Here is a 24,195-nt window from a genome sequence, read left to right as displayed (position 1 = left end):
TTAATCACTATGTATTTACAAAGAAATTTATTATTATTATTATCATACACTGTGGTACTAATCTGGAGATGTGGGATACCAAACATCTTTTCATAACAAATCTTGTGGAACAAATTACTTACTGACCATGAGATGCTTGAATAAAATACCGTATTTCTGAATGATCATGGTAAGGCAGACGATATTTTGGATTTTTGTAGTTAGAAAAAATTTTAATTCATTATTTGATCGTATTTTCAACCAAGGTCTTAAATATTAGGTATATAAATATAATAACATAAAAAACTTCTTCTTCTGATCCACTTCCAGGAACACAAATTTATTCTATGTAATGTTTTACAATGTAAAATCTTTGTAGTTTCTGTGTAAGTTTTACACCTAATTTCCCTACCTATGAAGAATACAGTGGGTTTGCACTATTTTTAGCAAAAAAATTTCCATTGCATATCAACGTATTGACCCAACATGGAGCATGATAAATGGAATATTATCTGATAAATTTAGATTACTATCTCCATTCAAGTTCAAAAAAGTCATTTTTGCTATCATGCCCCAGATTCTTTCCTTTCTTTAACTTTGGTTCACAGTAAATCTACCATCTCTACTAAACTCTGGGCCCTTTGGAGCAATCTTTTAGTCCTACCCACCAAACATAAATATATTCCTTCTTGGGTTTATCTTAGATCACAGCCCTGTAGCTCTTCATTCTGCCTTCTTTGCCACTTTGTTCTTATCTATATATCCTACCTGTCAAGGGATAGGCTGCATATCAACTTCTGTGCCAAATATTTAACAGGGCTTCCAATATTCCAAAAGGTTAGCTTCCAAATGATGTTGTTTTCTCTTAGATAAAGCAGTGATAACTCTGTATCCCAGTGTTGATATTTATAACCTATTTCAGTCCTAGTTTACTCAATTCCCTTGTAGGTGCTCCTGAGGATCATTTTGTGAATGTGTAGACTTTACTTTTATTCCTCTACTATGCTCACTCTGCCACCCAGAGTTGTCTTTTATTTAAGTAAAAGATATTTTTTTCTTTCTCAAGTAAATGTCTGCTCTTCAAAAATGATTGTTTTTTTTTCACTTTAAAACAACACCCCAAATAGTAAATGGTATCTCTTTAGCTGATCTCCTTTACGGAAAACATGGCCAAGCTCAAAAGCATGACAGTGAATGGAACCAAGAATTACAATCACTGAATCAAGGACTACCACAACACAAAGGGTCGCCCTGTCATTTTCGACTATTTACCTTTCAGAATGCACATGACCAATATCAAAGAAATGCTGTTAACACTTTCTTTTGAAAAAGCTAGTTTCCGTAATTCAAAGAGAAGAGAGCTTACAAATGGCAGGAGTAGAGATACAATAAAAACAGCAGGACCAGGTGAAATGCGGTACTGTGAGAATGACAATAGGTGTTTGAGCCTCTCAGAGAATGGACAATACTTTTATATAAAAGTTTGGTGTGCTATTTCTTCTTTTTAAGTCTGCTATAGACACAAAGGGTTGAAAGAACAGTGAAAAAAAAATGTCAACTCAAGCCCTTTTCTCGAGTCCTGTATCATCACCCTGATTCAGTTTACCTCACAGCTAACATCACTTGTCAACCTTGTTCCTGTTTCCACACATTTCACCTAGGTAAACCACTTCCATCAGCTTCTCTCATTTCCTGCAGTGATTTTCCCATTCCCATCACACTCTCCTCCCTGCACACCCCAACTGACCATCCCAGGTGAGAATTATGTAAAGAATAATATAAGAACCAGTGAGATAACAGTAAAAAAGATCAATTGAATGAAAGTCAGGAGACTTGGTTTCTATCTTAGCTCTGCCACTAAATTACCAGGTAAAAGTGGGAAAGTCATTTCTATTGATAAAAGTTGGAGGACAAGTTAAATTGTGTCTAAAATTTCCTTCCAAGTAATCCTATGAAGTAACTTATGATTATATTAATTTTCTTAAAATTTAATAAATATTAAAAATAAAATAGAAGAAATTTATGCTTCTGCCTCAGTTGAATACCAGAAAATCAAGTCCTTGCTTTCTCTCAGCAGTCCTAGGTTCATAACTCTTTGTAGTTTATAGAAGCTGGAATGCCCCAAATTTTGCATATTGACCTCCCTCTCCCTTTTCTCTCCAGGACTTTGGTTATGAGATCTTTTAGACTTTGGTCCTAACTCACCTCTCTAGCATCATCTCTTAATACTCCCCTCAGCAACCCTTTGCTATAGCTGCAATGAACTTCTCACCCATTGTGTAAAAGTAACCTCTCTCTGGAACTTTCCCTCTTTTGAGTCATCCCTTGACTCATCTATTTTCTACCATGTAGCCCATTGCACTTTTCTGAGTTCTTTAAGTGTTTAAGCCTCAGTCTAATAATGAGCTCTTAAATCATCGTTGGACTAGAAGACTGTATTGAGTGAAAAAACAATCTTTGGAGTAAAAGGAAAAACAAACAAACAAACCTATATTCAATTTCTGACTCAGACAAATAGTTGCTAAGTAACCTTAGGTAAATTACTTAATGCTGGTCCTAAATTGTTTTATCTATAAAATGCAATTTATACTATCTACCAAAATCAATTGGGACTCTGATCCAAAAAACAGAAGACCCAAAACAAATACTTACGGAGAAAAGGAAGGTGTATTGACTCTCTGAATTGAAAATTCCAGAAGTTTATTATTTCAGGTATAACTTGATGCAGGGGCTCAAACAATGCCACTAAATTTTAGTCTTTCTCCATCTTTTGGCTTTTATCCCCTCTTTGTTGCATTTACCCCCAGGCTCTATATATTGTGGGAAGATGAAGATTTGAGCTGCTCCTATAGTCTTGCAGGTTCAAGTACAACAGGGAAGGCAAGTGTTCTTTTCCCAATAGTTTCAACAAAACTCTCAGTCAATCCTGATGTTTATGGGCTTGAACCATATCAAATATCCATCCTTGAAATGATCACTGCAGCTAAGGAAATAAAATACATTCATTGGCTGATACCTAGGTCACATGACTGCCCCTAAAGCTGAAATCAGTGTTGAGCAGACATATAGACAAGGAAAGAAGAAGGTGTGATTCTGCACAAGAAATTTAGGGTCATGTTTTCAAAAAGAGAGGGAATGAACGCTGGTTAGACCATAAATAACTGTGATACACTATATTAGCCTGTCATATTTCTATAAAATGAAATGTGACAGTATTCCCAAAACATTTATCACAATGGTTGGTACATAAAAGTTTTCAGTGCTAAATGAGGGCCTTGGCACATAGCAGGTACTAAGAAAATGTCAGGTGAATAAAAACTAAATGTGCTAGAAGAATTCTTAGAATGAGTACTTTATAGTTAATTTTGCTTGATTTTTCTAGTTCACTGTGATTAATTATCTTGTTGGCAGAAATTATAAGAAAGTCAGTCACATTTATTGTTTGAACAGCTTTCTGAATCTATTCTACTTAATCTAATACAATTATACTGAGGTACAAACATAGCCAAAGCAATTATAACCTAAATCCAACTTCACTATAGTAGTTAACTCATCCAGTAGATGCCTGGGGGGCTTCTCATAAATCCCCAGATTCTGCTGGTATTAGGAATGTAAAGAAGATGGCATGGCACTGTCCTCAAGAGCTGAGTTTCCTTCTTTCATACCTAAGGCTTGTGGGATATAATAAACATAAGATAAAATATCTGCTTAAAGAATAGTAAAGGAAACCAACAATAAAAATAAGCAACTTAATAAAATACAAATTTGCTAATAAAAAAGAATAAATAATCGTAGTTGTCAAGAAGTTACTAAGCATTGGTGAAATTTCTGTAGAAAATTTTGGAGACCCTGCTTCAGAAAGAGTGATGGAGAGGGATACTACCCAGGATATTATTTAAGCTGAAAACTGAAAAATGAGAAAGAGCTGTAAATGGAACCAGAGCAAGGAGCTGTTGAGAATTCAGGATGAGTTCTTTAGTTAGGACTTGAATCCCAGCTCTGCTTCTGACTTGCTGTGTGACTCTGGGCAAGTTACTTATCTCTATGCCTCATTTTCTTCATCAATAATGTAGAAATAATAGCAAGGTTGTTTAAGGACTTATATGACACGGTTTACATTCAAGCTCCTACCTTCTCTTGCATGAACTGGTAGCATTCCCAACTTGTCTCCCCATCTCTTAACACTCCAACTCACCCGCCATGCTACTGCTGAAGCCATTTTCCAAACTGCAAATCAGACAATGTTATTTCCCTTTCAGTGATACTTTTTTACAGAGTTCAAATTACTCAGTATAGTGCAGTCATTCTTCTATGATCTTGCCACTTCTCCAGTTTTATTCTTCACCATGCCCACTCACCCACTTCAATCTTCAACCCTTAGCTTCACACACATTAATTACTTAAGGCTCCTCTAACATGATATGTTTTTCCCTATCTCTGTGCCTTTGCACGATCAGTGTTCTCTGCTTGGAAATTTGGCCTTGGTAAGCACCAAGTCAATTCCATTATGTCTTCCAAGGCATTTTTATTTGATTCTTCCAGCAGCCCTCAACCTACAGCTGACCATCATCTTTGTGGGGTTTCCTCCCGCCCCATCCCATATGGATGATATTGTTCCTTTGTGTGTGTCTGGCAATGGGAATGATCTCACAGGGGGGAAAGAGAAGGAATAATTCCAGGAGAGAAACAATTTGAAAAGGAAAAAAAAGGAATGGTTTACCAAGTGTGAGTGGAAGCATTGGCCTTTGAGAGAATTGGTGATCTTTCTTCCACTGTAACAGAATTATTGCCTACAGAGTGGATACAGATAAACTTAGATTGATATGCTGAGTGGAGGGAAGATACAGTGGTTTCCATTTCATGACTTCTTTTTTCTCCATGAAGTGTGGAATAGAATGATTGGCTATGAGTGAAGAGAGAGAAGGCACCATAGCAGAGTTGCAGAGAAAAGGGGTGTGAAATACTCATCTGGGAGAGCGGAAAGTTGAGGTAATAAAAATCTCTTAGCATCCAATGAGTTCAGAGGGGAGGTCATCAACTAAGAGTGGGCAGGTTGTGTCGGAAAATTGAGGAAAGAGGAGCAGCTTGACGAGGGAAGCATGTGCAATTTTTGGGCAGTGTTGATGGCCCATCTGAGGTTTGTGGGAATTAGTTTACAGTGAAAGCAGTCCGTGTAGTTAGCATGGCTGTGCCTTTTCCTCCAGGACCATACAGCTGCTTAGGGGGGAACACAGGAAGTGAATATTTGGGCTTAGCAGTGATTGACCTTTGCTGGGTGATATGGTGAAGGCAGAGAACAGTGTGGATTTTTATAAGAGTATCATGACTAACTGCAGTTCCAAGCTGGGCAAGGAGAGAGGGGAGGGTGTGAGGGAATTATTGATAGTGAAAACTGGAAGGGTCAACAGGTTCAGGGTCCAGTGAGAGAGCACAAATTATGGAGTGGAAATGGAAGCTGATCAGAGCATGGAGTGCTTAAAGTGGATATTTTAGAAGTAAAGCAACTATGGAAATGACATTTTGTGAGTAGTCTTTTCTGTACATTGCTATGATATGTTGAATTATCTTGATGTAGACCCGCCAACAACTAACATATAAATCACAGAATCTAGACACAGATGACTATGGATATTTAGCAGTGCCATTCATAAGCTAATAAATGATCATTTTATGTTTTGTTCAAATCTCAAGAGTCAACTGTGAAAAACCCTGAATTTCTAGATTCTTACAAAGGTAAACCACATGATCCTAATACTTAAAAACAAGTGCAGCTTTCTCAAAAGATATAATATCAAAATAGGAAGAAAGGAATAAAACATGTCTGATGTAAACAGCACGTTTTTCTGGTTTCCTGCCCTGCCTTTGCACTTTGGTATTGACAGAGCAGGACTGGGTGAAAGCCCATTAAAGGGCAGGTGCCCATGCCGCTGGCCTGATTCTCTAGTCGACACAGCAGAAGTAACGATACAAAATACAAACCACTTCTCACACTCACCTTGATTTTAAGTTACCCATTTCTACTCCTGACATGGACTCTTAGTTACTGGCCTTGTGAATCCATTCCCTTCCCCAGTTAAAAGTATAAAGAAAATTAACATCTTTTTCTTTGTTAGGCTGTAAAATTGATTACAAATGGGTAATTTAAGACTTCCTAAGGCAATTCAGAGTCCACAGTGAGAAGCAGACAACCTGGATCTAGAAAAATGTGGCAGTTTTATTTCTCAAAGGATTCAGAAAGAGAAAGTCACTAAGAATAGGATAAGATTAAACACTGCCTATATTTCACAATATCATTGAAAAGGGAAAGTGGTTGAGTGAGGAGGTGAGGTTAGGGGTGTTAGCGTAAAGACAGGACCACATGCTTTTGCTTTTACCTTAATGTCTCTATAAAATGTAATTTATTTACTAGTTGCAGCAACTTGTTTTGAATGTTTGGAGTTGGGGTGTCCGAGCCTGAAATGTTGTAGTCATAGCAATTTAGGTATTCCAGGAGTTTTGTCGTTTATTTTTTACTGAGTTTTATACCTGATTTCCACTATCCAGGAGAGAGTGAATTGAAGCAATGTTTTCACAGTAGAGTATCTAGGCTTCTCTTAGCTGGGAGGGTTAAAGTTTTCATATTTCCTACTTAATTCATTTTTAATAAAGGTTTTGTTGGAACAATTAAGCATGGTATTTCACTAGTTACTAATCAACATTACAAAATTTAAGACAATGATATATGATTAATACTAAGCTTGTGTAGTAATGGATATGCTGTCTGATAAATAACAACCAAAAAACAAATAAAATTTAAAAAAAAGATATGGACACAATAGACCCCTCTCTCGGGATTGTCAGTTGATATCAGTGACCATCTTGTTTAGCCCTGGTTTTTATTCTGACTTGTGTAGTACTGATTGCCTCTGAATTTTCTTACTCATGCCATGGGCCTCAGAGCTCTTTAGAGTGTGGAAACAATTTGCTTAAAAAACCATTGCAGGGCTTCCCTGGTGGCGCAGTGGTTGAGAGTCCACCTGCCGATGCAGGGGACACAGGTTCGTGCCCCGGTCCGGGAAGATCCCACATGCCGCGGAGCGGCTGGGCCCGTGAGCCATGGCCACTGAGCCTGCGTGACTGGAGCCTGTGCTCTGCAACGGGAGAGGCCACAACAGTGAGAGGCCCGTGTACTGCAAAAAAACAAACAAACAAACAAAAAAAAAAAAAAACATTGCAGGCAGCTTCAAGCCTCAGTTCTTCTTCCAGCAAGAGAATTCCATCTAAAAAGCAAAAGTGTGTTTTTTTTCTTTTTAAGTTCCTTGTTCCACCTTAGACCCAATCATAAAAAAATACAAAATATTCACAGCACTGTAGTGCAACCAATTTATATAAAAATCCCATTCTTTCTATAATTCAAAGGATATTTCACAGCAAACTTTACTAACTAACTTTAATTTCCTACTCTACCTTCAATCTCAATAATCAGTTTCTCACAGGATTAGATACTGTGATTTGATTTTTTTAAGGGACTGTACATATTCCCAGAACATAGCATCTTAAAGCACATTTAAGCCAAAATGAATGTGGTTTCATCGGATATATGAAGTGATTCTTCCACTCCAGTCACAAATGACTTATGGATGGTTAGCAGCGCCATCCGTGCGGACTTGCCTTTGATTTGTAGATACCCAAGAATGGTCTCCGCAGAGAAAATGTACAGAGGTAGCATTTCACTTTTATGTTTTTCATCAAACAGCTTCCTCGTGACAGAGGGAAAGGTATGAAAGTTGTTAGGGAAAACATTCTCTATTACCAGAAGGTTGTTTCTTCAGAAGTCAGAGGCTTGTGTGCACTGTGAATGGAATACAAAGTTAAACCTGGGCTAGAGGCTTCTTTTTAGATAAGTAGCCTTTAGAAAGCCACCTTTACCTCATACAAACAAAATTGTCAACAGGTAACTGCTTATAAGTTATTTTGTCATAGAATTAAAGAAACTTTGATTCTAAAATGTATGCTTTTGTGTACCAATATGAAATCTGTAGTATCTGAAACATTCTCAACCAAAGAAAGAATTGCAAGTTCGCACTTGGGGCTGGTGCTCGGTGGTTTGTGGGATCCAAGAAATCTCACTTGCACCTCCTCTGGAGCCTGGTATCTTACTTCCATAAGTTCAGTCCTTTGAATTAAGGTTTGTAATAAAAATTGTATTTTCAGTCTTTATTGGTGTGAACCAAACCCTGGATGGGGCCACATTTTAAATAATTACTAATGATGATCCCTTTAAGAAACATTTATTTATCAATTATCTTTATATCTCAAGAGCTACTTGTGAGAGAATGGAAGACTACACCAAATACCAGGTTTTTCTAGGAGATAATTAGGATGGCAAGCCTGAAATCCCAATGGCTTCCTAGGTAGGCAGCCTTAGGAACTCCAGGAAGCAAAAGAAATAGTAGGAGGATGCCCAGTATCTTAAAAGGGGGAGGGGGTGATGTTGAAAACAAAGATGCTGTGGGTAACTTTGAGACCTGCTTCACAGTTTTGCTTAGGTTCAATAAGATGACAATATTGAAGAGTTATTTTGACCTCAGGATCTCAGATTTCTGTTTCCCTGTGATTCTTGGTGATATTGGTGTTGTATGGGTGGTTCTACCCTTTTTATTTTAATAGATTGGTTCCATTTTACCACAAAATATTTAAGTATGCATCTTCTAAACAAACACCAAACCACAGTACAGCATGGAGAGTGTAGAGAAAACATTCAGGAAAGGAATGCTTCCCTCTAGAAACAACTTCCCACAGGATGGGGTGTTTTCTCCGGTGCTATTAGAAGGACATCGAAAGTCAATGGATTTCAGCTCCGAATACAGCTCATTTGCTTTAATTTAAAGGTCTCACTTTCAATTTTGTATGGGGTGTTTAAGTTTCCTTGTAGGCCTCTTAGGAATCACAAGCTTCTTTACTCCTTAACTGTATACCTCATTGCTGTAATCGAAGCTCTTTTGTTGCTATAATTCCTTCCTAATGTTACAGTTTTAGTCAAGCATTCTTTCCCTCTAGAGGCATTAATTGTTGCCAATTTTGAAAATGCCCTTGATTGGTGTATACTTTTTGCTTCTGGTGCCAAAACATGTCACTGTTTGCTGTTCTTCCTCTAAGTGAAAAGACTTTTTTTTCTTCTTGTTCAACATACACCATGCCCTTTTAAAGCTCTGTAGTGTAATTTAGAGTATCTTTGTCCACCAGGTGGAAAGTCAGCATTCTTCACGGTTTCGTGTACTTCACCAATTTGCAGTACATGTCTCAGGATAGAAGATTTAAATTTTCTTTTATTTGCTATTAGCTGGGAAATTATTGGTCACTGGAGCTTATGACAGTCTATCTTTGTTAAGGATTTACCTTTGGTTTATAGTATGTCACTAAAATAAATGGTCATTTTCCAATGACAAGACCTTCACTGAAATACAAAGTTAAAAGGGAAGGTACTTCTTCAAATGTAGCAGAGTGTACTGGAAAATATCCTCTAGTTTGAAATTAAGTGAGTTTCTGTTTATTTAGTCCTGGTAACTATTTCAGATCATATACAGTTAAACGGATACTTTATTAACAAACTTTATTCCCTTCATTCATACACACATGTGCGTGCATGCGCGCGCACACACACACACACAGAAACACAAAATCTGCCTCCAGTTAAAGAGGAAATATTATTTAATTATTGTTTTACAAAAAGGTATAAACACTAGGATATATTTTGAAATAAAAGCCATCACCCTTCAACCAGCATTAACTGAGTCCCCACACTGAACAGTCCCCTGTTCCAGGCACTAGAGAAAGAGCATTAAGCAAGACAGACAAATTCGTAACTCCCACAAAGCCTCAGTTTTAGAAAGATGGTCTAGATTTCATTTCCAATTTAAATTTATTCTGTTCTTCCTCATCTGATTCTTTACTAAAGGGCCTTATAAGCTCCATCCAATGGGAACACGTTCTCCATGATGAGAGCACCACTTTGTGTTTCAGTACTTGGAATTATGCAGTTTATTCTAAAAGTCATCTGCTTCTGAGAGTAGTACAAGTCTATTTTATTATATAAAAATGAAATACACTGAAATGTATTATTATTTTACTGAATATAAATCAAGAAATAGATTCAATATACATTACCTAAGGACTGACCTTTCAAGCCCCTTAGCCATGTGTTTCAGTAAATGTGTTTCCTTGTTCATTTACTGCTACATTTTTGAATCATTGCCTCTGCCCATATGACTGTTGATGTCTCTCCCTACAGCCTGGATGAACCCATTTCTTTCCAAGGGTGAGAGCTGCTACAAGATAATAGAAAGCCTTGGCCTGAGCTACACAGAGCTCTTGCTTATTATAATGTTGTATAGAACTCAAAAGAAGAATTGATGTACAGTTTAGTCTTTATTTATTTGAATTTAATTTTGTTTTATTAAAATACAAATAAAAACACAGTACTCTCAGTAGTTTCATAAACATTTTGCTACCTACTTTAACATTCTCAAATATTTTCTTGATTCCACATTTTTTATTTATACACATTTTATTTAATCTTCATTTGTGGTTTTGTAAAGTTTTATGATTTAATACAAAAAAACTGCACATCTCCAACTTTACAATGAAAAGTTAAAACACTGGCCTGAATATACAGATATACATGTTGAGAGTAAATTGTGAGGATTCTGGTAAGATGGGTTAATTTCAGATGTTGGGCAATAATTATGAAGACTTCCCAGGATGGCCTAGAGAATATCAGTGAGTTCTCCATCCTGCTGCGGGATTTGATTTCTCTCTGAGATAAATGTCGTTCTGTGTGTGTTTTTCTCTCAGGAGGTCGAGTTGTGTCGTGTTAACAGTCAAGAGAAGCTGGGCCTGACAGTCTGTTACCGAACGGATGATGAAGAAGACACCGGCATTTATGTCAGCGAGGTGAGAAATGCCATGGAGGAGAGGTTAGGGGAGGCAGACAGCGAGCAGTGGAGTGAAATGACTCACGATCAGAAAATCCCTGGGATGCTGGAATGGGAAGAATTGGCAATGTGCCAGTAGTTGTCACTTTCAATTAGGAAAGTAAATTATGTTGCCCAAGTAATGGAATTATTATCAGCCTATTTAATGTGGATGCTTTCACCACAGAATCCCAGTAAGGAGAAGTGCAAAAATTGTAACATTGTCTAAATCTGAATAAAGTCCCTTAAGTACACAGGAAGCCGAGCAAAGTTTTTGATCAGCAAACGTTTGTCCTTCTGTTTCCGCCGTGTCTTTTATCTGTCCTGTTAACAATAGCATTGACTTTTAAATCTAATATTCACAATAATCAGATATTTTACTCTGCTGACAGAATTGATAAATTTAAATATCGTATCCAAGAAGTGCATCCATTTGTTTGTTTTATTCAGCCCCATAATCACGTTCAAGAAGTGAGGTACTTACGCAGGGAACTGTATTTAATATCCTGTAATAAGCCACAATGGAAAAGAGTATGAAAAAGAATATGTACATACATGTATAACTGAATCACTTTGCTGTACACCAGAAACTAACACAACATTGTAAATCAACTATACTTCAATTAAAAAAAGTAAGTTACGTAAATGTGAAATGCCCTCAGTGTTAATAACTCTGAAAAAATGTGAAGCAAAATTTATTATTATAGGTGATTTTTTGAAACTCCCAAAAGAATAATTTTATGAGAAGTAGTAAGGTATTATGTGTGTGTGTGTGAGGTATATATACATATACACATACAAACATATTTATAATTACACATATACATTCAAACACATATATACATATACAAGTATATATAGATATGTTATCTAACTCCTGCATATATGTATGTATACACACATATATGTGTGTGAAACCATGTATGTATATATGTATGTGTAAACCCAAACTAAATACTAATTGCTGTTCTGTGCTGTTCCAAAGTTTCTTGGCCATGACTTTGAAAACATTACCTAACTTACTGAGCTTCGGCTTCCTCACCTAGAAACTTAGTACGACAATGCTTATCACATTACTTTTATAGAGGTGTTTAGACTCTGGCAGAGATAATATAATTAATGAACTTAGAAAACTACGCAGCTCTATAAATGTATCAGTTTACCAAAGAATCTACTGACTGGCTCTCACTATGGAAAAATCTCCAGAGAATACTTCACTTATATACTTCTTTTAAATTAACAACTATGATAACCCCTCTGCTTATGGTGAGGAAGTATAAGGAAACACCTGCAGCATTATCTTTTGTAGTATGTATGGAGGTACAAATGCAGAATTTTAATATTAGTTTGATTACTGTTCTGAAGACAAAGTTTTAGATTGTGAATGTCTTCTAAATAGGATACAATTGATTAATCATCCCTTGTTTCCTTCAAGTAAGTCTCTGTTTACTATTTAAACATGTCAGCTTTGGAACTTTACTTTTCAGGGATAATAGAAAAGCCACAGGAAGAGAACAAAATTACTTGGAAACAATATTTCCCTATACATCTTACATGTAATTATAGTGTCTTTTGTTCTTGATTGATCACTTAAAACTCATTTATTGGCTGGCACCACCTAATTAAAAAGTAATATCTAACATCTGGATAGGATGGATCAACCTTACCCTACACTTGAAATACTTTGCTTTAAAAAAGAAAAAAAAAAAAGGCTTTGCTAGAATAAGCTCCAATAAATGGTTTGAAGCCTTCATGTGAAATGTGATAGATGGAATTACCCCCAGTGAACAGTAAGTCATCACTCAAGTTTGGCCCATTAAAATGTTGATAAACTCTTAATAGAGCTTTAAATATCTATTTATTCTAAAATAAGTGACAGTTAATATACTTCACCCTATATGTAAAGTAGTGTCTAGTAATAATCTACATGGATAGGATTTTTTTTCACTTCTTGAGCTACATAGATTATAAATCTCTTTATAAATTAATGTGCTCATAACACAGAAATCCCTTTAATAAGTATGGACTTAGGGTATAGCTATCAGGTTTTCTCAGACAGCTAAGACAGGATTTAAAAATCACCCTAGCAGAAAGTAAATTTCCTGGGTCCTAGTATTAACATCAGCTGAGGATCATGTCAGCTGAAGACCATGTCTGACAGTTGGGATACAGAAATGAGTGAACAGATATAAAAAAAAATAATAAAATGAAATAAAATAAAATAAAAAGGGGGGAAAGGATAAAAGGAAGGAAGAAACAAAAAGAGGCAGGGAGAGAAAAGTGGTCTACAAATCAAGATGTGCTCTAGTACTCTTTAATTTTATTGTAATTAATTCTAAAATAGCTCATTTACATTTTTAGAATCAGTTGACAAAAATTTGGCATGCACTCTATAAATCAATAGAAAAACTTGAAATACTTTTTTAAATATTTTTTTATTTTTTTAATTTTTATTTTTTTTAAATTTTATTCATTTATTTATCGCTGTGTTGGGTCTTTGTTTCTGTGCGAGGGCTTTCTCTAGTTGTGGCAAGTGGGGGCCACTCTTCATCGCGGTGCGCGGGCCTCTCACTATTGCGGCCTCTCTTGTTGCGGAGCACAGGCTCCAGACGCGCAGGCTCAGTAATTGTGGCTCACGGGGCCAGCCGCTCCGCGGCATGTGGGATCTTCCCAGACCAGGGCTCGAATCCGTGTCCCCTGCGTTGTCAGGCAGATTCCCAACCACTGCGCCACCAGGGAAGCCCTTTAAATATTTTTTAAAACCATATTTTTAAGTTCCTGGGAGGATATTGCATATCCGGTTGAAGCTGTGTGTCCTCTCCCTTACAGGTAGATCCAAACAGCATTGCTGCCAAAGATGGCCGGATTCGAGAAGGGGATCGTATTTTGCAAGTATGTGGTGTGATTATTTCCTTTAATTTCCTACTATCTGTCCAATAGTTTTAATTTTATTTTGTTCCTTGAAAAATGTTAGAGGAAATGATTTGTCTTTATTTCTGGATAGTAACATCTACAAAACTAAAAGTGATCATTTAAACCTTTTTAAAAATAAGGATAGTGCCATTTATTAAGGATTATTAGCTAATAATTAGTGAGTAAGACATAATCTCTGTACTCAGATACCTCGACTTCAGCTTCCATCTCAATCACTTACTTGGGCTCTTTACTTAACCTCTCATTGTAAGCCTGTTTCTTCATCTTAAAGAATGGTAATAGTAAAATATATTGTTGCAAAGGTTAGATATGATTAAGCATGTGATGTGCTTAGCACACAGTGCATGGTGAGTAATAAGTATTAACTGCTGTTGTTACTAGCATCAGCAGCAGTTATTGCTGCCTTTTCCACAATAAATTAGGTAAACAGGGATCCCAGTGTTCCATTACTATGAAAGTTTAGAAGTCTGAAGACATCTTAATTATTTATAAATGAGTTGCTGGGGACATGTGGAAGGCGGAATGTGAAAACATAGAGGCTGACTGAATTTCAGTTTAAAAATAGAGATGGTAAGCCCCTTATAGGGGGTATGTAGACTGGAAAGTTCCCGGCCCAACCAGGAAAAACTGCAAAAGCCAAAGTTTCTGTCCTAAATCTTCCTTGACCTGCTCTATCCCTTCTGATTCCTTTCTTATAAAGGGTGGCTGGAGGAAGACACACAGCGCCCCAGCTCTTATGTCCAGTTTAACCCAAAATAAGAACAGAGGTCCTTGGGGGTTGAGTTTCACTGCAGATCACAACTTCAAGACAGGAAGGAGGACTCAAATGACAAATTGAAGAAGTTACAAACTGTTAAACATTCTGCAAAACTTTTAATTGTTATGACAGATCTGTTGTTCTCATTCTCCTTCCTAGATATGAACCCCTAATGAATGTTTCTTTCAATTCAACACATATGGATTCAACACTCTACCTGGAACCAGGGCTTTAAAAATAGACAAGATGCCATGGCAGCCTTTGGGGCATTCCCTGTGTAATTAGGAAGACAGCTGCTTACGCAGATGATTACAGTACAATGCGATGTTGTCGTGAGAAAGTTGTGCCACACGAGAGCTCTTCTGCCCAGCCTTCTGCTGGTCTTCTTTCCTTTCTTTGGGGGGGTACTCACTGAATCACACCACTTCTCCATACCCCTTCCCTTCTCTAGTGAGAGGCCTCAGAACTCCTTTTTCATCAAGGACCCTCTACTAAGGCTCCAACGAGGAAAGAATAAAAGTATGAATTAGAGGTTATGGTCCCACTAGTTTTCAGAAAACTTGAAGAATACATAATTCCTACTTTAATGAGCTCCCTAAGTGATGACCTGTAGTTAAACAAAATGGGATGTGTCTATCACTGAATAACTCAGGGACAGGAAAAGTGAATCAAGAAACCAAGACTTAGTCTTGTTTGCCACCATATTTTCAATGTTTTTCTCACACTCGTGTGAGCAAACGAGTGAATGAAACACGGGTATTCAGTAGAGTGATAGGATAGATGGAAGAATAAAATCTGCAGTAAAACTTTACTTATACACCCTCATTAATAAAAAGGGATACCATCTTCGTGTGTCATCCAGATAATGAAAGCTTCAAAAATATTTCATTGAGATTTTGATTTAGAAATCATTTTAAATGTGTTGTTCACTTTGTTAACATCTCCAATTAAATATACTGAAAAGAATGTAACCTTCCTTTGATGCTGAGGGTCACGTCACACCCAGCAGTCATCACACAGTGCTATATATAATAGAGTAAAATGCTCAATGGCTGAAAGATCTGTAAGATTGTGTGCCCTGATATTAAATGACACCAGTTGGCTACTTTTTCTGATGCATTGGGTCTATGTTTTGTCATTTTCCTCTTGCTGTTTCCAGCTGTCACTTCTTCCTCTCACCATCTACTCACCACGCCCCATACCCACTACTGTGCACTCACTGGCTCCCTTCCTAGTTTCCAGGTCACCACCTTCCATAGGCTAGATACACAAATACAGTTAGTAAAATGGTGTCTATTAGTTCTGTGGGTAGAGTTTGATAGAAATAAAGTACACGTGTTTCCACAGATGCATACTATGTATTTTGACACTTCCTTATTCTTGGCTATATCATGGGCAGGTAAAGTTTTCAGATAAGATATTTTCTGGATAATAAGGCATTCCTTAATGGACTTGATTCATTGAAGAAACAACAGCAGGATTGATAAAGTGCTGTGGTTTTCCTGATTAGTTTATGTCTAGTGACAAATATGTCACATCTAATGAATAAATACCTGTCACATTAAAAAGACTAGAATTCAATTCTATCTGCACACACAGGGAACAAAGAATCTTGAGGGTGATAGTAAAATTATATAAAAGAAAACTTTTTGACAAAAAATTTTTGACAAAATTGTACCGATAGACAAATAGCTCCCGTGTGGCTGGTAAGGAGATTATGGGATACCCTGTAATGAACAATTAATGAATCCTTTCCCAGGGAGATGAGAGTGGGAGAAAGAGAGGATTTCTTCTCATCCTTTAAGTTTCCTGGCTGGCTTTGATTTAAACGAATCTCATTAGAGCAATCGTGATTTTAATTTCCTGTTCACAATGACCTAAGTAGAGTATATCTATGGTCCTGCCTTCATTGTGTAGCTAAAATTTTCTAACTGTAGTGCTCCACGGTTCTGTCAGAGAACCTCACCTAATGGCACCACACACACAGGTAATCACACGATATTGTTAGAAGGTAGGGATCATGCAGAAGAGAAACCATGACCCACCTTCATGAGAACACATTCTAGCTCTCATGTGTTTTTTCTCTGCAAGTGCTTGACAGTTCTATTTGCTGTGCTTTTGCCACAAACTGGTGGTATCAGATGTGTTCCCAGGAATTAATATGGGGAAGTTCTTTTACAAAATTGCCGTGCTGAGTCAGGAGAAAAATTAAAGACATACATGATCAGCCGTCTAAAGTAAAGAGTGCTCTAGTCTTACGTTCTCTTTGGCATATACTATTCCATGTAAGCAATCTAATCTCATGTTGGCCAGAAAAGTCAGTCATGTTTCTAAGGATTATTCCTGACAAAACCCTGCAGAAGCTCAAACAGTGGAACAATAAGACTTCTAATCAGCTCTCTTTCTTTCTCTGCCCTAAACTGGTCCTCACCGTTTCTTCCTACTCTTACTTTCTTCCCTTTGGATAACTGCTTTGCCCCTATTTCTGTTCTTTTCACCTCTGTATTTCTATTCTTCACTTACCTTATTTCTCTCCACACTAAAATATAAACACATTTGAAATAAATCTTTTTTTTCTTGCCTAAGACTCCTGGGTTTTCAAATAAATTCTATAGGTGGCTGAATGCCAAGAAGCGTAGTTGCCTACCTGCCTATGGTACACTGATACAGGAAACCTAAAAATTAGCATATTCAAGCAAAAAAAAGCTATATAAATATATGTCTAGACTTTTTGGGTTTTACACACACACACACACACACACACACACACTCATATGCCTATACAGGAGATTAGGCTTAAAGTGGAATTTCGGCTGATTTCTCTTTGTAATTGCCACAAATCTCTCCTAAGCCAAGAAAATATCCATTTTGAAACTAATATTGGCATATACCATGCACAGAAAATGAGACAGATATATTATCTATCAGTTTTTCCTCATTTATAACAAAGGTTAAATATTGCCTTCCTCCTTGCTCTCTTTCCCTCTCTTTTCTTGAAATGGAAGTCTTCCACTAAATTGTGCTGACTCCAATTCTCATCTATGCCCTCCCCTTGTTTCTGGGTCCTTCACCTTTCTGTCTGCATGATGTTTCCAGGCACAGCAAGCTGCTTTCCCACAAGCAATCCTGTAGCTATGAGCCATCATTCAGGAACCAGAGCAAATGAAGGTGGAAATCTCTCTCTGATTCCATTCCTCAAGTCTTGTCATTCCTTGAAAGGCATCTTTGATGAAACCTATGGCTGCATTTTTTGCCTCAATATCAATCTGGGTATCAAACTAATGTCCCGAGTGCAACGGGATCTACCAACTAAGTGGGTAAGGTAGCCTTTATTTTGAAAAATAAACAAAGATTACATTTTAATGCCAGTTTTCTGTGACAGATTTCTTTCATTCCACATATGATTCTGGATGTAAAACTGTTTCTACAATGTATGATCTGTCCTCCCAAAAAAAGAACATAATGCCAGGACTGGAGACCATGGCTCTCATCAGTATGAGTTCACAGAGGAGAGAAGAACACCAACTATAAAGGAAATCAAATGCAGACATACTGTTTCGTGATGGCCCTCTAAAAATTAAAAAAATATATGAGATAGATATCTTTGAAACTAGAACCATGTTTCCTGCTATGAATTTCAATGTTATGCATGAATTTTATTCTATTTTTTTAAATTTTATTTTATTTTATTTTTTACACAGCAGGTTCTTATTAGTTATCCATTTTATACATATTAGTGTCCATATGTCAGTCCCAATCTCCCAATTCATCCCACCACCACCACTCCCCACATGAATTTTAATATATTTGCTTTGTTTAGAAGAAAAGAGTCTTTCTGAGGGATTAAAATATAAATAATCATAGTAATAATAATAACAACAATAGCATTAACAGTAATATGTGCAAGCCTGAGCACTTTCTGTATAACAGGCACTTATTTAAACTGTTCACCTATATTAACTATTTTAATCCTATAACAGTCCTCTGAGAAAGGCACTATTATCTGCATTTTAATAGAGGAAATGAACAATAACATTAACATGACTGAAGAGTGTTTAGATTAATGGTAAGTAAAGTTTAGATGAAGAATTTGGAAGTATGCATATACTCAAGTGAAAAAGTAGTAGTGAGAATTGTATTTCAAACAGAAAAGTTTAAGTTGTGTGAGATCATCCAACTCAGTCTCCTTAGGATCAATGCCTACAATGGAGGGAAGGTGAACGATTAGGTCCATAATTGATAGACAAATAGATGCATCGCAGATATACTACTAAGAATTACTATGAAATGGATAAAAGCTCTCAAAATTGAAAGAAACCATTATTTTTAAACTACACGCAATTGAGGTGGGGGAGGTGTAGTGGAATCCATCACTGCCAATTTATGTTTATTTGAAGAAAAATGGCCTTGGACTCAGTACAAAATTTTCAGATACATATTTACAAAAAAAAAAAAAAACCCACAACATATCCTTCTTGGTCATTAGTCCCCAGTTTGGAATCAAAGTTTTCATTTTCTATTTTGGTGAATTTTATTTGAGAATTGCCCCCCCCCCCAAAAAAAGAGGGAATGTACTTTATAAAAGCTGAATTTCCTGTCCACACATACAAGTGAAAAACTAAGGAGCTATTCATTTGATCACAGTAAGAAAATACAGCATGAGGTTGTATGATTTCCCCCCCCCCCCTTTGACTATCATTGTCTGCTTTCTTTGTGCTAAGTATGAGTCTAGGAATAATAATCATTTATTGTGGTCCACAGTTGAGATTCCTGAGCTTGTCTTCAGATAATTATGTCTGTCTTCATGAATCAGCCAGAATCCCAGAGACCCACAAGGAGAAAATGTCAAGAGTCTACTTCATGCTTTTAAGCAGAAATTCTCAGTGAAAGATGTTAGATTAATTATTGGGGAAAAAAAAAAGGGCAATGCAGCCACACTTTCTGAAATAATTAATACTTATTTTAGATAGAATTACTTGACCTCTTCAATTGAAATTTCTTCCCACATTTTTGATTATGTGTTATGGATTAAAAATCTCATCTCTATGGAATTGAGCAATCAATAAAATAAAATAAATTTAAAATGTCCAAAGAAAAAAGTGTATCAATAAGAGCTAAATACATTTGAACATGAAATGTAGTTTAAAATACAAACTTTAGGAACCTTCTTTTCCCTGTAGAGCTTAGAAAAAAGAAAAAGGTACATTTCAAACACCACTAGAATCTTTTGTTTTAATCGAAAGTTTACTCAAGCTTGGCTTCTTTCAGTAAGCATTCTTATTTTAAAATGTTTTTTCTTATTTTATGTTAATTTTAAAAAATTTTACTTAAGTATACTCAACAGATGAGCCTTAAGATATTTCATTAGTTTTGTTGTTTTAGGGAAGCGGATAGATCCGAGAAAGGAGCTGGAGTAGATGACAATGATACTGGTTCTTCATTTGATTAGTTAAGCACTGAAAGATATCCCGAGAGTGATTTGGGGCAACTGAGTCAGACCCACAGGCAAATACGAAATGATTAAATGAAAATGCAAGCAACAGCAGCCCGGGAGCATCGCCCGGTGAGAGATAACGCGGCAGCTCGCTAATTGGCTCACAGCAAGCACGCAGGATGACGGATTTCAGTTGTGGTATTGCTGGTCTTACTTCCCCCAGCACCATTATCTCAGAGTGACACTTCCATTACTCTGAGTGGAGAAAGATGAACGTCACCTGTCAGGGGCTGGTTAATTGTGTTGCTAGATGTATGTTGCCAGGGCGCAGGTTGGACATTTATGAACATAACTGCTTCCTCTGATGTCCGCCATCCTTCAGGGATCGATAGGGCTCTTACAGTAAGCGCGTAATTGAGTGTAGGCACTTACCACTGAGGGGCTGAAGACGAGCCCATTGTGTGAGCTTCATTGTCCATACATTTACCATAAATGAGCTGATATTTGCCATTTATTGTGTGCAGCATTGTGGAAATGGAAACTAATGCGCCACTTTCATCTGTTTTCTAGATAAATGGGGAAGATGCCCAGGATCGGGAGGCGGCAGTGGCCCTGCTGTCTAGTGATGAGTGCCGGAGAATCGTGCTGCTGGTCGCAAGGCCGGGGAGTCAGGTCAGAACAGAGAGAGCAAAAGTCTTGAGACTGCACTTTAGGTTCACTGTCTGCTATTCTCTAACAGATCAGTGCCACTTACGTTTGTAAAACCAGGCATACAAAATATAATTGAGTCATCTTTCCCAACTGGCCAACCTTATCAAAACAATTATAAGTAAAGACTCCTTAATATGGCTTCACAGAAAAGCAGCTAAACATCTTATTTTTTTGAAAACACAAAATTGAATCATTACTCTCTCCTTCCACTTGCCAGTTATTTAAATTAATTCATAAATGAAAAATGATTGACTTTACGTGATATTTAATTCTGTGTGGATCCTTGCTTTAGGTTTTCATCTAAAAATACTTAATTGGCATATTAAGGTATCTTGAAAGAATCTCTAATGAGAGAAACATTAGCATATCTAGCTATCAACTTAAATCTTTTTAGAGTAACTTTATCCAATAAAATACCTTAAGTAGTACAGTGTAGTTCCATGTGTAGTAAATGTTTACTTGTGACAAGTTTAGTGTGACAAAAACAAATTGATAGCTTTTAAAGAATTTTTTATATCTTTACAGAGGGAGATGTCATGAAAGTAAAGGAGAGGTAATGGTGGAAGAAAAGTACTATTGGTACTTCTTTTTATATCCTTTTTATCCCCCACCACAATGCAGAAAGGACATTACATTGTCACCATTCTATCCATCTGTCAGTGCTGGATAACCAACTTCAGTGAGTGAAGTTGGTTATATCACCATTTGTCTTTCAGGTTATTGATTTGATATATTTCAGACTCAATAACTACATACTATCTATAAATTACATTGAGTAAGTGTATGTCAGTGTCAGACCGAATCCTGTCCTGAATATAGTGGTTTTAAAAGATCACCCTTTCTGCATATATTTCCATTATGCCCTTGACCATTCTGAATGGTTCCCATGAAGCCTGCTATAGCCTAGGGCAGACTAAAGTTACACACCTGAGGTCCTAGGAGTGGGAAAGGAAACTCCACAACTGGCTGTGTTGTCTATGTGGGAGTGAATTATTAAAATACATATGAAATTGCACTAATTACCTGGAAATTTTGCAAACCGGTTAATCTCAATGACCCCATTTTCTTGAAAAATAACAGAATAAAGGGGTTAAATACATATTAGAGAAATTAATGGTAAATTGAAGAGTACTCAATAGTCATCCTTGTTGTAGAAAAGATACTTCAACTTTATAATGTAGTTTCCCTGCCCTTTCCATGTAACTGCTAGAGAACCTCATTAATTTAGAATTAAAACATTTCCTTTACTATGCCACATAACAGCTATAACATACTGTGGAAAAAATAGAAATTAATAACATAAAACCTGATCTTGTTAATCTTTGATGGCGTACATATGCTTGGTGAAACCACTGGCATTTTTGAATATCTGGTTACGCTCCTGACCCAAGAGTCAATGTTGGAGGATGAATTTTCAAACAAGACTTTCTTTCCACAGTTGATAAAAGATGGTTGTCTGACTCTGTAGCCTATCATCCTGTCTGTCAAAATCAAGATCTGGGGCTTCCCTGGTGGCGCAGTGGTTGAGAGTCCGCCTGCCGATGCAGGGAACACGGGTTCGTGCCCTGGTCCGGGAGGATCCCACATGCTGCGTAGCAGCTGGGCCCGTGAGACATGGCCGCTGAGCCTGCGCGTCCGGAGCCTGTGCTCCGCAACGGGAGAGGCCACAGCAGTGAGAGGCCCACGTACTGCAAAAAAAAAAAAAAAAATCAAGATCTGCCCTAGCCCCTTGATCCTGAAGAAGCTGTCATGACACTGGAAGGCAGCTAATTGCCTTTAGAAAATCAGATCTCTAGAAAAATAAGGAAAGAAAATACATTTTAATACCATAATCTTAAAATGTAATTTAAGCAATACATGCTATAAGGTGGCAAAAACAACACAAAACTTGTATTTATATCACCATATTTTCCCATCAGTTTCAGTATATCTCATTATTGCATTTTTTTGCATGTGTATTTTATTTAGGGAGAGTATAGAAGTTTTAGTGTGCTTTTTCTAGCCTTTTTTTTTTTTTTTTTTTTTAATGTTTCAAATTCTCTCTACATTCTCGGAAATGATCAGAGTTGCTGGGGGCAGTATTGTGCAACTGTGCAATATTTTTAAATAACTCAGTTCTTTCATTCCCTGTCAACTTACTTTCATTTTCTGACCATCTTCTTCCTCAGACCATTAAAGATATTGCTATTCTGTCCTATTCCCCTTGGGACATTGGGGCAGAGAGGAGTCTTGTAAGAACTGTAGAGAACTTTTGAGACAGTGCAGGTTGTTTCTTTCTCGGAAATGCCACGTGTGAGCCTCTACTGTGAAAACAGATCCCCCTGTATAATTATGACAGCCCCCCTCCTTTCCCACGGCTCAACTCAAGGGAAAAGTCTGTCTCTGCCACAGCACTGAACTCAGATTGCCATGAATGTGTGTGTAGGGGGAAGGGAAATGCGACAGGGAAGGGAGGTGAGCCAGAAGAATCTCTCCTGACTTAGTGTGTTGTGTATTCCTCCAGCCTAGAGGGAAGCCTTAATCAAAGTAGACACACACTAGGTAGTAGTTACACATGGCAACTCAGGGATCTGTGGGGTTAGTTAATAAGCAAAGAGTTATAGGAAAGCATTAATTTCTATCATTTGTTCTCTTTGTCTTCCCCATCCCTTCATTTCAATTGCAAAAGACTCTGTTCCATCATTCACTGTATCAGTGTTGGCAGATATTTTGTTTTGACCTGGTTAAAGAAAAAGTCCTTGCTGTGCTTATAAAAAATAAACATTTCTAGCTTTAAGTAATTTCTTTTGGAGTCTGGCATTTGCAGCTTTGGGAAACTTAAAAGGGATTAAAAAATGTAAAACTTGGACAATTATGAATTGGACTGAATTTAAATTTTTAGTCAGCTTAATCTTCATAGCTCATCTGCATATCAAAGTCACTGGGGTGGAACTTGGTCAAGTTATTCAGGCCACAATGAGATAAATGAGGATGAATAAATGCATTGATGCTTTTGGCCCAGTCAAGTTTGAAATAATTTAAGGTCTAGGTAGCCTTTAGTAAATAAAAAGAAACCTATGATTGCCTTCATTTAATGAATGTGATACATATACACTAATGCCTCTTCTGGTGCAATTTAATGTCCTCTCAGGTACGTTTGTTTTCAAGTTTTAGAAGTTCAGTTCTCTTAAAGACAAGCTTATTTTTTGTGTTTGTTTGGTGCTTACCCATTTGTGCAGTGGTGAAAACATCTCCCACTGTTGTCAATTTTGACTCACTAGAAAGTTGCTGTTTCTTTGTAACACAGAGTAAAGGGGAGCTTTGACAATAATTCAGTTAATTCAATCAGCACAGACAGCTAATTTATGTAATCCAGCTCCAAAAACCCACTTTGAGGCAAATTATCTGAATTGACCGTCAACACTTATCATATTAGCAAGGTAACCACC

General features: G+C 37.0%; 1 protein-coding gene across 2 annotated transcripts in view; it reads left to right on the top strand.

The window, feature by feature from the left end:
- PDZRN4 (PDZ domain containing ring finger 4) overlaps nucleotides 1-24,195 on the top strand; it is a gene marked incomplete at its 5' end in the record, with an annotated part of 384,403 nt that overhangs the window by 353,884 nt on the left and 6,324 nt on the right. For both annotated transcript variants that reach the window (XM_081249261.1, XM_081249262.1), the window contains 3 exons: nucleotides 10,813-10,911; nucleotides 13,761-13,823; nucleotides 20,627-20,728. In XM_081249261.1, coding sequence (XP_081105387.1) covers nucleotides 10,813-10,911; nucleotides 13,761-13,823; nucleotides 20,627-20,728 — 264 coding nt within the window. The remainder of the gene's footprint in view (nucleotides 1-10,812; nucleotides 10,912-13,760; nucleotides 13,824-20,626; nucleotides 20,729-24,195) is intronic.

The sequence above is a fragment of the Mesoplodon bidens genome (assembly GCF_964165515.1).
Source record: "Mesoplodon bidens genome assembly, chromosome: 11".
Classification (NCBI taxonomy): Eukaryota; Metazoa; Chordata; class Mammalia; order Artiodactyla; family Ziphiidae; genus Mesoplodon; species Mesoplodon bidens.
Note: the sequence above shows the minus strand (reverse complement) of the source record. Positions and strands in the feature narration are given on the sequence as shown.